General features: G+C 42.0%; 1 protein-coding gene across 1 annotated transcript; it reads right to left on the bottom strand.

The window, feature by feature from the left end:
- Window positions 1–5,147: 5,147 nt before the first annotated feature.
- Window positions 5,148–12,970, bottom strand: hck (HCK proto-oncogene, Src family tyrosine kinase). The gene is made up of 12 exons (XM_076045883.1): window positions 12,465–12,970; window positions 10,839–10,872; window positions 9,226–9,319; window positions 8,748–8,843; window positions 8,536–8,639; window positions 8,292–8,441; window positions 7,865–8,017; window positions 7,572–7,754; window positions 7,042–7,118; window positions 6,224–6,377; window positions 5,971–6,102; window positions 5,148–5,665 (listed from the first exon to the last, which is right to left on the bottom strand). Exons 1-12 carry the CDS (start codon window positions 12,597–12,599, stop codon window positions 5,463–5,465), a joined length of 1,515 nt encoding a protein of 504 aa, XP_075901998.1. The 5' UTR covers window positions 12,600–12,970; the 3' UTR covers window positions 5,148–5,462.
- Window positions 12,971–14,313: the final 1,343 nt, after the last annotated feature.

Genomic DNA, 14,313 nt, shown 5'->3' with positions numbered 1-14,313 from the left:
ATATTTTTTTTTATTTTTACTACATAATTCAAAATATCATGCAGTACACATGTAGACCAATAAACATACTGGAGAGTGAAATATTGGAATTACAAGTGCTTGGCTATTATACAGGAAAAGGAGGACACGTTGAAGACCTCAACTCATGCAGGGGTTGCTGGTCCAGTCCTGGCTCCAAAACATCTTAGAGATGGGTGCTTCCTCTGGCATACAGGGAAGACAAGCTCCAGGGATCGACGGACTCACCGTCAAATCCTACATGGAGTACTGGGACGTTCTAGGATCTCCATCTCTCCTGTCAAAGAGCAGTTGTGACTTTGCTCCCAAAAGAGGGAAATCTGCAGGAGGTCAAGAACTGGCGCCTGGTGTCCCTTTTCTGTGTGAACTTCAAAATCCTGTCCAAGACGCTGGGCTCCAGGCTGAGAGGAGCCATGTAGCAGGTCATCCACTGGGACCAGACCTACTCTGTACCTGGCAGGTCCATGGTAGAACAATGTCTACCTAAATCAGGATGTTTTGGAGGTCTCCAGCTCATTGGCTATTAACACTGGCCTCATTTCGCTAGACCAGGAAAAGACTTTTGACCGAGTTGAACACAGGAAATGCATGAATGAATGAATGAATGTTTTATTTCATATGGATGACAGACATACAAAGGAAAAGGACAGGTAAGAGGACAAGGCTTATGGTAACCCTACCCCCTGCAACTATTGCATTTACATATATGTATATATTAACTGAGATTACAGGAGTTTAGGTCTACATGGAAACATTCATCTTCATGCGAGCATGTTTTGTAGGTTGCCAGGAAGAAGATTATTTCTTGCTTTGTGGGCTATTTGAGACGTTTTCAGTTCAGCTATGTCCAATAATTTCACTGTGTTTGATTTATAAAAACAATTTGTTGCTGTGTTGAGTTAATCCCAAATTATGTACAATTCTTACAGCCTTGTTCTGCATGACACTGGGAGGATTCAAATTGCTTTTGTGGTCTGGTAGTAGTAGACTGCAATAAAGCAAATACAAGTGTCTCAAATTTAATATATGTCTTCTTTTTTCCATTGCTCCAAGCTCCTAGCCGTTTTCGATCTAACAGCTAATGCTGGGTTTCCAATTCATGTTTTGGTCAATTATAACCCCCAGAAATGTTGACTCCTGTACTCCTTCAAGTTTGACTTTCTCAATGCTTTCCTCTACTGGAGTGTTTGGATTTATGGGGAGGTTTGGGTTCAGCCCTGGTTTCATTGCCATGATCTCTGTGTTATACATTGACATTGACATTGAGAGTCTATTGAAGTTCAACAGCAGTGTGTGTGCTGCCTTCAGAGTGCAGAGGGGTGTCCGGCAGTCTGGGATGCTCTGTGCACTCTCCCTTGAACCTCTCCTCTCTAAAATACGTTTTGATATTAATGGCTTCATTTTACCTGGTTTTAATAGCAACGTTGTTTAATCTGCTAATGCAGACAACATAATTGTTTTAGTAAACACTCAAAATGATGTTGATATTTTAACCGTTACAGATAAATAGAAAATCTTGTCTGCTGCAAAAGTCAACTGGAGGAAAAGTGAGGCGTTTGCTGTTGGGAAATGGACAAATGGCCTCCCAACCCCAAAAATAATTTCTCACCTCAAAAATATATCTGTGATATCATCGGCACAACCTTCACAACGTTGTCAGACTTTTACAAATTCATCTTTTGGCTTCACATGAGAAATCAGGTTCAATTAGATGGAGAACTCTGAAGTGGGAGCAGATCAGTGTGTTGTTGATGTGTGAAACCTTCATACTGAGATGTTCCAGCCATGGATGATGAGAGCAGAGCAAGTGGTTGTGCTGCTGCCTTCACTGACCAGCTGCTCCAGCCTCCATCTTCAAGTCCTGCTTCTTCCACTGAGGATTCAGCTCCACCAGTGGCTTCTGGGACGTCAGTAACCACAGCAGCTTGTAGGGAGAACCAGTCCGCCAGCCACCAGGCTCCACTGGGGTCAAAGGTTGTGCCACAGCCACAGACGCTAGTGTCCACTTGGAGCAGGACTGGTGTGTGTGTGTGTGTGTATGTGTTTGTGTGTGCGCACGCGCATGCAGCTTGCAGGTGGAGGAGGGGTGGAGCCTCAGTGTGTCCCTCGTCTCAACTGGTTGTAGTTCATTCACCCAGCACTAGATGGAGCCCTCTTCACTCTCCTCTGATCCTCCCTCAATAATTCCTACACCTGTAGAGAGAAGAAAGACAGCAGGGGTCACAATTCACGGTTTTTGAACACATCATCACTTGATGCGACCACTGCAATAGCCTTCTCTGCAGCACTACCTCTAAAATTCTCAACAAACTCCAACTCATCCAAAACTCTGCAGCACGCCTCCTAACTCACACCTGTTCAACGCGACCACATCACCCCTGTTCTCCAAAATCTACACTGGCTCCCTATCCCACAACGCTCAAATAAAATACATTATTATTATTATTGGTATTATTATTATTATTATTATTATTATTATTATTATTATTATCACAGAGATGTTGACTGTTGATGGAGATGATGGAGTGGCTGGTGAGAAGAAGCAGACTCTCAGTCACATGTCAAGTGTGGAACATATGAAGGTCATGTGACCATGGAGTGTTGGACTGATACTGAGGCCTGATGAAGATGAACTGATCAATAATTGAGTGGTGAACTGAGAGAAGAAGCAGTTTGGCAGCAGATGTTGGATGAATGAGGAGCAGCTGGACGTCACCATCCTCCTCTAACACTGTGACTGGGAACACTGGACCTCTGCTGTGGGATCAACTGGCTTTGGTGCTGGAACCATCATCCACTGCTTCCAAACCAGTACTGACCTCACACTGTGGACAAGAGGGTCTCCACTGCAGTCTCCTCAACAAAGGAACTCAGTGCACCTTCACACTCCAGTGTGTTCCAGCCGCTGAGTGTCAACACGTCCTGTTGTGACTGACAGTGTTGCTCTGATCTGCTGCTTCAACTCAACATGATGCTCAGTTGTGTGTGAAGTCACTGCAGGTTGGAGCTCCACTGGATCAGAGTTCCTTCACTGGCGTCTCCTTGGACTCCACTGCATATTTGATCCAACTGCTGTTTTATTTATTTTATCTGCTGCCAAATGAAGGACGGATGTGACGTGTTTGTGTGTTCAATGTGTTGATTTAGTTGACTGCATGTCTGCATGAATCCTTCACACTGATCAAAGCTCCTCATTCTGCCACTGTCACATCTTCATCTCCATCCTGGACTCCAGTGGAGCAGCTTCACTCCACTCACCATCCAACACAAAGCAGCTGAGTTAGCCCTGTGTTGACAGCCTGCTGCTAAAAGGGGCCACTCAGTCAGTGTTTCCCTCATTGTTTTCTTGGAGACCTGCAGCCACAAGTGGACCTGCTGATGTTGACTTGTGGACCTGTGACTGCAGGGTCACACACACACACACACACACACACACACACACACACACACACACACACACACACACACACACACACTTTTCTTACTGGGTCTCAGGAGGTCCAGGTTCTTTGAAGTCTGGAGGTTCTTCTTTGGACCTGTGACTCTTCAGAGACTCACAGCTGAACCCTGGAGACTCTGCTGCTCCGTCCTCCTCTTCCTCCACTCCAACGCCCATCTTCTGATCTCCTGGAGGTCAAACAGGAAGTGAGACAGTGAGCTCAGAACACTCTGACTTCCACTTGGGATGGAGAGAACAGGAAGAAATCAAACAGACACAAGTCAGATTGTGTTGACTGACGTCACATTTAATGTGTTATTCAGTCAGTCAGGGTTCACCTGCTGCCCCTCCCACTGCTGCTCCTCCCACTGCTGCTGCTGCTGCTGCTGCTGCCTCACCATGGCCTCGGACAGAAAACTCCTTCACCCTCTGTACCTGCTGCTGATTGTCCATGCCTGGTCTGTGATGTGTTTTCTGACTGAATCAATAATAAGAATAAAAAGATCAGATTTAAAATGTGTTATTTCAATGTATATTTCTAATTCAGTCTTATTAACGACTCACCTGCTGCTCCTCTCACTGTTGTTGCTGCCACCTAAAAATGGAGTTGGACTGAAAACACCTTGACCTTCTCTTCCAGCTGCTGCTGATTGCTGGAGCTCCTCCCAGTCACTGATCACGATCAAAGGTCAAACTGCAGTTCCCTCCCGGTGTCCACCAGAGGGCGCCATGGTCCTCAGTGTGCTGGTTGAGTGCTTCAGTGGCTCCAGAGACACAACCAGTGTCACTGATGATGTGTTGTGTCTGTAACTGCCTCTGACAACTGGCAGAAATCATCACATAAAAGTTTAGTGACATTGAAATAAAATCTGAAATATTAATCACGTTTCAATGGTGCGGCAGGAGGAGCATCTAAACATCATGGGTCATAAAGTGCAGTGAAATTAATATTCGCGTTTCTCTTTAATAACAAACACATGACAATTTTGAGATGTTATTTTCATACTATTGCAAAGTGCAGCCATGTAATAATGGGCAACATTATTTTTTAACAATGATTTGAACTTTAATTCACTGAACCAACTGACGCCATAAAGTCACTTGTGAGAAGTGAAGCCTGAGCAACACAAAGACAACACTGGCTGGCTAGCGCCCCCTTGAGTTGATTTACACTTGTCTGTGCCAAAACAAAAATAGCACGAAAGAATCCATACTGATCTTTGTATGAATATGATTAAAATCTAACAACTTCCAGTAGTGGGCAAACACAATGGCGTAGTGGTCAGTGTCGCTTGACAACAGGGAGATGGTGGGTTCGATCTCAGGGGCTTTTTGTGCAGAGTTGGCATGTTCGCCATAATGTTCTCACTCAGGGTGTGAGGCTCTAGATTCTAGATTGTCCTTTATGACTTTATGGGACGTTAAAAAGTCAAAATATGCACTTCAAATATTCAATAAAGGAATAAACCAAACTTTTACCACCACAAAGTGAAGAAGACTTAGTCTATAAGTGAAAGAGCACCACTGTTGAGAAATACAATGTTATGTAGCATAAGACACACCAGATCCTTTCTTTATTCTGTTCAACAAAAAAATAACATCTTTTGTTCCTTAAAGCAACATGGCTGTTATCAATACAGAACATAACAGGGCCACTGGAGAAAAAATACAAGTGAGACTGAGGCATTTTGTTTTATACTGTGACATTTTTTATTATTATAGTTTATTGACATTTAAAAACTGTCTGAAATATTTAGTAAAATACAGTGAGGAAAGATGAGTTCTTACAAAAATAAATTAAGTAAAGCATTCATTGTCACCCTTAATATACGTCCACTTTTCCATGAGTTTTTGAATCAGATAGAAATATAGCGCAAGCATGGGTACCGTGTGTTGTCATAGGAATGTGAGAGTGTAAGCTGCGTTCACGCTTATACAGACATTTGACTTGCAATTTAATATAAAAATCAATGGAAACGAACAGAAATCTGAGAGTAGAATCGTGTCATGGCTGCTGCTGATACTGGCTCTCTGTGGCCGTGTAGAAGTCCTCCAGGACACTCTGTAGGTAATCAAAGGTGGGACGCTCCTCGGGCTTGTTCTTCCAGCACTCCAGCATGATTTTATAGAGTTCAGAGGGACAGCCTTCTGAAGGTTGCATTCGGTAGTTTCTCTCGAGGGCACGAATCACTTCCGGGTTAGACATACCTGGAAAAGACGCCATCGATTAAGACAACATTCTATTCTACATCACTTGCACCAAAGAGATGTTTTTATCCATAGCTTGGTCATAAAAAATTTCTATATGCTATGAAAATATACAACTCTATGGGCACGTGTTCAGACTCCAGGGGGTTGATATGTGTGCTATTTTTTTAGTAATTGTTTGGTTTGAAAAGACTCCTACAATAAAAACGACGTCTCTCTTCAGGGGAACCCTTCTAAATTTGACAAAAATATTTATGTCATATTCATTTTGTCTTATTATTACGTCCCAATTGACCCACGCTTACCTGGGTATGGTGTGCGCCCATAGGTGATAATCTCAGTCAGTAAGATTCCAAAAGACCAGACATCAGATTTGATGGTGAAAGAGCCGTAGTTGATCGCTTCAGGCGCCGTCCACTTGATGGGGAATTTGGCTCCTGGTTAACGGAGACATTTTTAAAAAGTAAAATTTTATTGTTTAATGTTTTAATTTTGTATTGCTACATCTCACTTATCATTAGGGAAACCTTTCAACTAAACACAAGTGTTGTCTTGTACCTTCTCTGGCTGTGTACTCATTGTCTTCAATGATACGAGCCAGGCCAAAGTCAGCAATTTTACACACTAGAGCCTTGTTGACCAGGATGTTGGCAGCTCTCAGATCTCTGTGGATGTAGTTCATCTGTTCAATGTAGGCCATCCCCTCTGCAGTCTGCACAAAAAACAAAGTGGAAATAAAAGAGTTGTTGTTGTTGTTGCACTGTGAAATCAGCCTGGAAGAGATCATTTCACTTCAAAAGCAACACTACTGAAACCTGAAATCTTTGATGCTTCAGGTCATAAAACTTTGCTTCAAACATTCATGAACACTGCTGTCAGAGTTTGTGGATGTTAATGATACTGGCAGTGGACCACTGTGTTGGTCAAACACAACAGAGCTAGACAGCTGGCACAGTGCTGGTGCTTTAGAGTAGCAGTCAATAAGACGCGTATGCCTTACTGAGTTGACTGTTAGCTAATACTAAATAGCAAAGTCTAATTCACTTTGTTAACAAATCTGTAATCCATGACTGGATTTGCTGATGGTGATGGTGATGGAATCGCTACACTCACCCTCCTGAACCACAGCCAGTCACAAGCAGAACTTAACTGTCACCTGGTCGCTCACTTTCACTATTTGCTCAATAAAATCAACATCCACACGCTGCAGTTGACACCATTGAAATATTCAAAACCAAGAATCTCAGAAATAAAAGAAATACGCAGCAATGTTGATGAAATAATGATGATGTTGACCAATGTGAAACAATGCAAAATGACGACAATTGCAGCTTTGATTTATACAGTTCAACACAAGCTTGTATCTGGAAACTGACCTGTGCACTGAAGTCAATGAGCTTTGGAAGCTGCACCCGGTTCCCCTCATCACTCTTTAAGAAGTCCAACAAACTACCTGGTGGCACATCCAACACACACACACACTCACATGAGAAAACTCAGACTAAATGTATCATAGCAATGCAAAGTTTCAGTCTCATTGTTGTGTCTTCATTTTTTGCTTCTATTCTTATTTGTTTTCTCCATCAAATACATGTACCTTTAAACACCCACATCTACATTCTACAAGTAGGAACTTACCACAGCAGAACTACAATGAGCACCAAAATGATTTATATATGTATGTATATATGTATATATATATATATATATATATATATATATATATATATATATATTATATATATATATATACATATGTATATATATATATATATATATATATATATATATATATATATATATATATATATATATATATATATATATATATATATATATACATATATATATATATTTATATATATATATAAAGCTAGTAAAGACAGATGACATCTTGTGTTCTCACCTTTCTCCATGAACTCAGTAATGATATAAATGGGCTCCTCCTTGGTGACCACAGCATTGAGTCGGACCAGTTTATCATGCTGAAGCTTCTTCATTAGATTGGCCTCTGCCATGAAGGCTTCGACAGACATAGTACCGGGCTTCATGGTCTTCACAGCCACCTTTGTGTGCTTGTTGTATGTTGCTGAATAGAAGTAAAGAAAAGAAACCTTAAGAAAATGTGATTTTGACCCGCTGATGGCTAATTATTATTATTATTATTAGTTGATCTCTGAAAGATTGAAATGTTCGCACCCATCCAGACTTCTCCGAACTGGCCAGCACCGAGCTTCTTCTCCAGTTTTAATGATGATCTCTGGATCTCCCAGGCATCCTTCTCCCAAGGTTTCTCAGGTTTGGAGCTCAAACATGGGTTTGTCAGTGTTTGGCAGAGGCCGTCTCCTTGCTCTAAGTAGCCATAACACGCACACACAATGTTACACCTTCAGACATTCTCGTAAAGCTCGAACATGAACATGGCCATTATTAATATGAAGCTCATGCTGTATTATGATCTTTGGAAAATCTATGGCTATTATACTGTTTAATCACTTCCTCTCTTAAAGGATCGACTGGAGCAAACTATTGCAAGTATCACAACCGTCCAGCAGGGCGTGCTGTATATGCACGGGCCTCAGAGGAAAGTTTAAATTGGGCGCAGAGCTGCGAGGCAATGACTCACTCTTGTAATGCTCCACCAGATCGTACAGCGTGTTGAAGGTGTTTCTAGGGGAGATGTAGAATCCTCCTTTGTCCAGGGTGCGGATCTTATAATGTTTGACCGCGTCACCCGTGCGTGCATCTTTGTCTCGCACCGATAGCGAGTAGCTTCCTGTGGTGAACATGAGACAGTTAACACATTATTTTTTTTCCCAATCCACATTAAACCAGGAAGTCAACATAATCTATATTCCATGTTTACTTACCTTTAGGGGTTTCACTTTCACGGATCATGAAGCAGCCAATGGCGTTTCCTGGTGCCAGCAGCTGTCTCTCAGCATCTTTCCTGCTGATGGTCTTGAAAAACCATCTGAAATACAGGAAACATTCATCATGCAAGTTTCAACCACAGCCAGTATTGTCAGTACAGTGTAGCATTGTTGTTTTGCTGCAATGCATTGTGACCATTGAGACTTACTCCTCTGCCTCTAGGGTGTCCTTGGCTACATAATTACTGGGGATGTAGCCTTCCTGTCCTGTACTGACGGACATAGCTTTCCACCACTCCCCAGACCTAGATAGATAGATAGATAGATGGATAGGTTGGTAGATAGATAGATAGATAGATAGATAGATAGATAGATAGATGGATAGATAGATAGATAGATAGATAGATATGTAGACAGATAGATAGATAGATAGATAGGTAGGTAGGTAGGTAGATAGATAGATAGATATAGAGATAGATAGATAGATAGATAGAGAGATAGATATAGAGATATAGAGATAGATAGATAGATAGATAGATAGATAGATAGATAGATAGATAGATAGATAGAGAGATAGATAGAGAGATAGATAGATAGATTAGGCTTTATTGATTATTACCACAGTTGTTTACGGACAGAAAAGTAGAATATGTGACAAACTTCAAAACACATTGGTATCTAACTTACTCTTCTAAGATTTTGAGCTTATCTCCCTTCTTGAAGCCAAGGTCGCCTTCATGGAGCGCTTCATAGTCGAACAGTGCCATGGCTATACTCTCTCCTGAACCATTGAATGCAGAGAGCAGTAAGAGACCTTTATTAATTCATAGTGTATAAATCTGAGTTCACCCATGGCGGGCTTCAGCACCCCCCACCATAGACAATAGAAATAGAAAATGGATGGACGGACATGTTGGTCATTTAATTATGACAAACATATAATAAGTACAAGTATAGAAGTATTGCATGAAGGGTTAAAAATACATAATTGTGATGTAAGATCTTTCAATAAGGCGCCTTAGTGATAAATCTTAGTGATAAATCCTCTGAATTTCTTTTTCTTTTTTTTAGAATATGCTTATGGGAGGTAGCAGAGTTTATATTAAGGATAGTAATAATCTATTTTTATATATAGGCGCCTTTCAAAATGACCATGAACAGTTTAGTAGAACAAGCCAGGGAGGGAGGAATGAATTAGGCTCTAGATAGTTCAGTTGTTCAGAGTTCTACAGCCAGTGGCCCAAGCAGCTGAAGACTAAGGACCACATCCACAAAGCGGTTACCTGGATTTTCTGACAGGGAAAAAAAGTGCAAGTAGGCACCAACAAAAAGGTGCCCTATGTGTCCACAGACTTGTATGAATATATATTCACTGATCATTTAGCACAAAGGTCCCATCTTGGTAGAGCTGGCCCTACGCGTGTCTGCAAATTTAGACAAACAAGTCTGACACACAGAGAGCTCGGACAGTTGTTGAAGAGCACTGGTCAAGAGTTGAGTGGACCTGTGGTCCTGGAAATGATATCAGCAGCAGAGTTCTGCAGAGTTCTGATGAGTGGAAGCTGTGATGATGAAGGAAGAAGCAGAGAATGAAGGAGGATGGTGGTGGTGGTGGTCAGTGGGAGGGATTGAGCAACGGTCTTCAACTTCAATCAGCTTTTATTTTGAAAGAGCTAAATCCAATCCAATGACGTCTTGAAGTGGTTTTGCACAATCAAAGAGGAACCCAGAGGAACCCTGAGGACAGAGCAGGCGCACAGCGACAGTGGCAGGGAAGAAGCTCCCCAGTGGGAAGGAACCTCAACAGAAGCAGAGCCTGCAGGGCGGCCATCTCACCGGTAAAAAGAAGTGATGGAGAGATGGAGGTAAAGAGCGAGTCAGAGCAGCAGAGCAGTGAGTGGATGATTGACTTGCACATGAAAAGAAATCCAGACTGAAGCTGCGGGAGGTTGTGACTGAGCAGTCACTGCTGCAAGCCATGAGCTTGAAGTTGAGAAGCAACAACTTTCTGGAAGTTTTTCAAATACACAGAAGGTTGGAAACAGGACCGAGGTTCTTGAAATGACTGCGATCTGAACTACTGTTATTCATGAGAACAAGTGAAGGGACAGCAGCACCTGGGAAAGATGACGGAAAGTTGCAGCGATGTTGGCATGTATTAAAGAGGGCAAGTCATTAGTATCTATGTATGCACACCCAGTGTGTTATTGTGATGTCACTATGACTATAAACTGTGAGAAGATGTGAGAAGGTGTTTCCCAGTCAGAGCAGCACAGGACAAATGAAAGATTGAGACGTACCCTCTGTCAAGTTTGCATTTGACGCCACTTTGCTCTGGAAAGAAAAAGACAAAGCATGTGACACCACTGTGTTTGAAGGTGAGGCCTCTCAGTTCTTACAGGTCTGAGTGCTACTGTTCACACTGTTCTATTGTCTACAGTGACTTCAGGGCTGCTCTGTGTCACACATAATATTAGAATATCCAGTAAAAGTTGTTTTATTTTGGCGATTTAACATAAAAGATGAAAGCAACAGATTTTATTGAGCCATTCCACGCAAATTGACATCTCAAGCAGTTCCTTGTTGTAACTTTGCTGATTAAGATTTTCATCTTATTAAAACCACAAAGCCACAAACTCAGAAAATTATTATAAAATGTGAGGGTTTTTTTTAAGCTGCAAGACCTGATCAGAAAAATCCAAAGAAATAAAAGCTTGAAATATATTGACTTGCATATTATTCCTTTATATAATATGTCACATTCACCTTTTAAGGTGAATTGCAGAAATACAGCAACCTCTTCAGGATATTCTAATATTCTGGGTAGTGCCTGTATGTGTTTATGGAGAAAATGTTGGGTATTTATTTTGGAGGACTCACATTTCAATCCAATAATTTCAATAATTTGTTTATGATGCATGATAGAAAGAGGGCTAGCTTCCTTTTTTTTTTGTGGGGAATAAATCTGGCCGGCGACTTCATGATGAGGAAAAAGAAGAGAAAGACTGTGGGTCCTGAGACTCCACCAGCGCAGAAGCACTGCACCGGAGGAGGTCCAGCTTCATGTCGAACACTTGGCTTGAACTTCCAGATATTAAGCACAGACACATTTGATGAAAATGACTGTTTGTTACTGGAGGGAAAACCTGCCAGAGAGAAACTCTCTCAAACCGAGGCGTGGAGCAAGTGTTGGGGCTGCAGTGTTAGAGGAACAGCTTTCACAGTCAACCTCATTGAAATAATGGAAACTGTGTTGTGTGGGGGGGGTTGTCTTCAGTTACGCTTCATGGTCAGCTTCTGATCGTAAGTGTCACGTTTTGCTTCTGCCTCAGGCACTTCCTCTTTCCTCGTTCAAAAGGGATGTTTGCACACAGGAAGTAGCCAGACCAACCACAAATGCTGTGCAGAAATGTTGCTTTAGACACCGCTGAAATAAAAGCCTGACCGCACGCAAACGTATAAATTGTCTTTTTTTTTTTAAACACAGCTATCATAAACTCTCTACATTTCCAGACGAGCAGAGGAGAGCCAGAAATACACTGTCGCACACACGTCGGTCGACATGTCGCACGCTTGCTGCCGCTGCTCTTTGGCCGCCCTCCTTTGTTCGCGGCTCCGTCTTATTTACATTTCTGTGCCAGAGTTGACAAATTACTACAGTGTTTCCACTGCTTTCAGTTGCAACTGTCCACGTCTTCCAGCAGCATGTTTACATATCGGAAACGATGCAAATATATACATTTTCCTTTCCATGCAACCCAGCATGTGCATGCTTTCATGTTTTTTTCAGTTCCTGTGTCATCGGAAGACATTTTAGATTTTACTGTCATCAAATAACAGCTGATTACAGTTATGTTTCTGAACTGCATTTTACAGTTGAGCAACTGGTATTCTTCATTGTCTGATGAGTGACTGTGGTTGCTTACAGACTTGCTTGCTGTGGGGTTTCCTGTGGTGGGGTCCTTGACATAGTGGGGTTGGTTCTGCTGGTTCTGCTGGTCCGGGCATGGCTTCCCCATGCCCGGACCGTCCTCCCCCTTTTTCGAGCTGACGCAGCCCATGGTCTATTTCCTGCTGTGCAACAAGAAAGAAAGACAAAAATATAAATACATCCATTTTCAGCAGCTGCTTCTTCCTGCCCTCAGGGTCACAGGGGTCTGCTGGAGCCTCTCCCAGCTGGCTGTCATAGGGTGAAGGAGAGGGTGACACCCTGGACAAGTCACCAGTTCATCACAGGGCCACATACTGTAGAAAGACAAACGATCGTTCGCACTCACACACACACACACACACACACACACACACACATATGGACAATTTAGAGTTTCCAATTCACCTCACAGACATGTTTTTGGAGTGTGGGAGGAAGCTGGAGAACCCAGAGAGATCCCAGCAGACACAAGGAGAACATGGAGAAGATGGAGAGAACCCAGCAGACACAGTGAGAACATGGAGAACATTGAGAACATGGAGAAGATGGAGAGAACCCAGCAGACACAGTGAGAACATGGAGAACCCAGCAGACACAGTGAGAACATGCAAACTGCCTGACAGTAAGAAGGTCTCCTGGGACCTTCTTACTGTCAGGCGGCAGCGCTAACCACTGCGCCACCACGTCGCTCATACATGTACAGTAGCCGAAAACCCTTAAAATGTTCCTCAATCCCCAAACATTGTCATGAAATATTTGATTGATCAGTGAGAATGAGAATCATGTCGTGTGTGTTTCAAACGGCCTGGCTGCATCAGAGGCACACAAACAAACTTGAAATCATTTTCTTGATAACGGTTCATAGGAGAAAATAAGAAAACTTGATTCTTGTGGTTCCAGTATTGTTGCACTATGATATGTTAAATACTGTATCTCTGAAGATGCGTCGGTACGAAGGTCATCTTGCTGAAACCAGCAGTTGTGAGCCGGCCGGCCTGAGGAGAGCGTGCCCAGCGTGTGGCTTCATGTTGCTGACTGGACTGAAACAAACTTGGAGTCCTGGTGCAACACAGTACAGCACCACTGCATGATGTGAACGCTGGTGATGCAATCAAGGCATTTTATTAACCACTATGACATCCAGTGGTTAGGGCGGAAATGCTTTGGGTGGTTCAGTACAAAACTCCAAGTTTGACAGCTGGATACGACTGAAACAAACTTCACTGAATTACTACATTGTAAAAAACAACAAAATATTCAAATGGGTTTGTTAAGATTCTTACGTATATGTTCAAATTAAGCTACTACAACTACTCACAGAAAACTGAATTTGAAAATAGAATTTTCTTTGGCATAAATAAAGTATGGAAACCTCTGCAATCTGATGGCTAATATCAAAATAAGTAACTTAGACTGTAGGAATTCTAAATGCATTTTCATGTAAAAAAAAAACAACAACAAAAATACAAAAAAACAAACATAAAAATATTTTTATGTATACATGAAAATTTTGGCCATTAGCCGATAATAAGAAATTTCTTGCCTCAACAATGACTGCCATGTCCTACTAACAGTGGATGTTATGACATAGCTCAGATATCGTACTTCCCAGTTATTGGTTGCTTTAAATGTATCGAATCCTTCTATTAAATATGAGAACTATGGCATCATTTTATACACTGCACACCAGAGGATGAGGTTCGTCTGAGCAAATGATACTACAGTGGGGAGAGGCTGCAGTGCTGCAGTCATCACTGTGGGATACCTGCTGGATGACTCAGAGAAGTCATTTCCTGTGGCTGGGGAACAGCTGCGATCAAACTGCGCTATTAATTATTCCTAAA

The sequence above is a fragment of the Nelusetta ayraudi genome, unplaced genomic scaffold, assembly GCF_046127955.1.
Source record: "Nelusetta ayraudi isolate G7.1 ecotype Tasmania unplaced genomic scaffold, CSIRO-AGI_Nayr_v1 ptg000088l, whole genome shotgun sequence".
Taxonomy (NCBI): Eukaryota; Metazoa; Chordata; class Actinopteri; order Tetraodontiformes; family Monacanthidae; genus Nelusetta; species Nelusetta ayraudi.
This window is presented reverse-complemented; position numbering and strand designations above follow the sequence as displayed.

Bases quoted from the DNA above. Each gene is read 5' to 3' on its own strand.
- hck (XM_076045883.1), bottom strand. From the start codon at position 12,599: ATGGGCTGCGTCAGCTCGAAAAAGGGGGAGGACGGTCCGGGCATGGGG. The intron at 10,873-12,464 runs GTAAGCAACCAC...TTTTCTTTCCAG, and splicing joins ACCCCACAGCAAGCAAGTCT to AGCAAAGTGGCGTCAAATGC. The intron at 8,018-8,291 runs GTGAGTCATTGC...ATGGCTACTTAG, and splicing joins TCTGGTGGAGCATTACAAGA to AGCAAGGAGACGGCCTCTGC.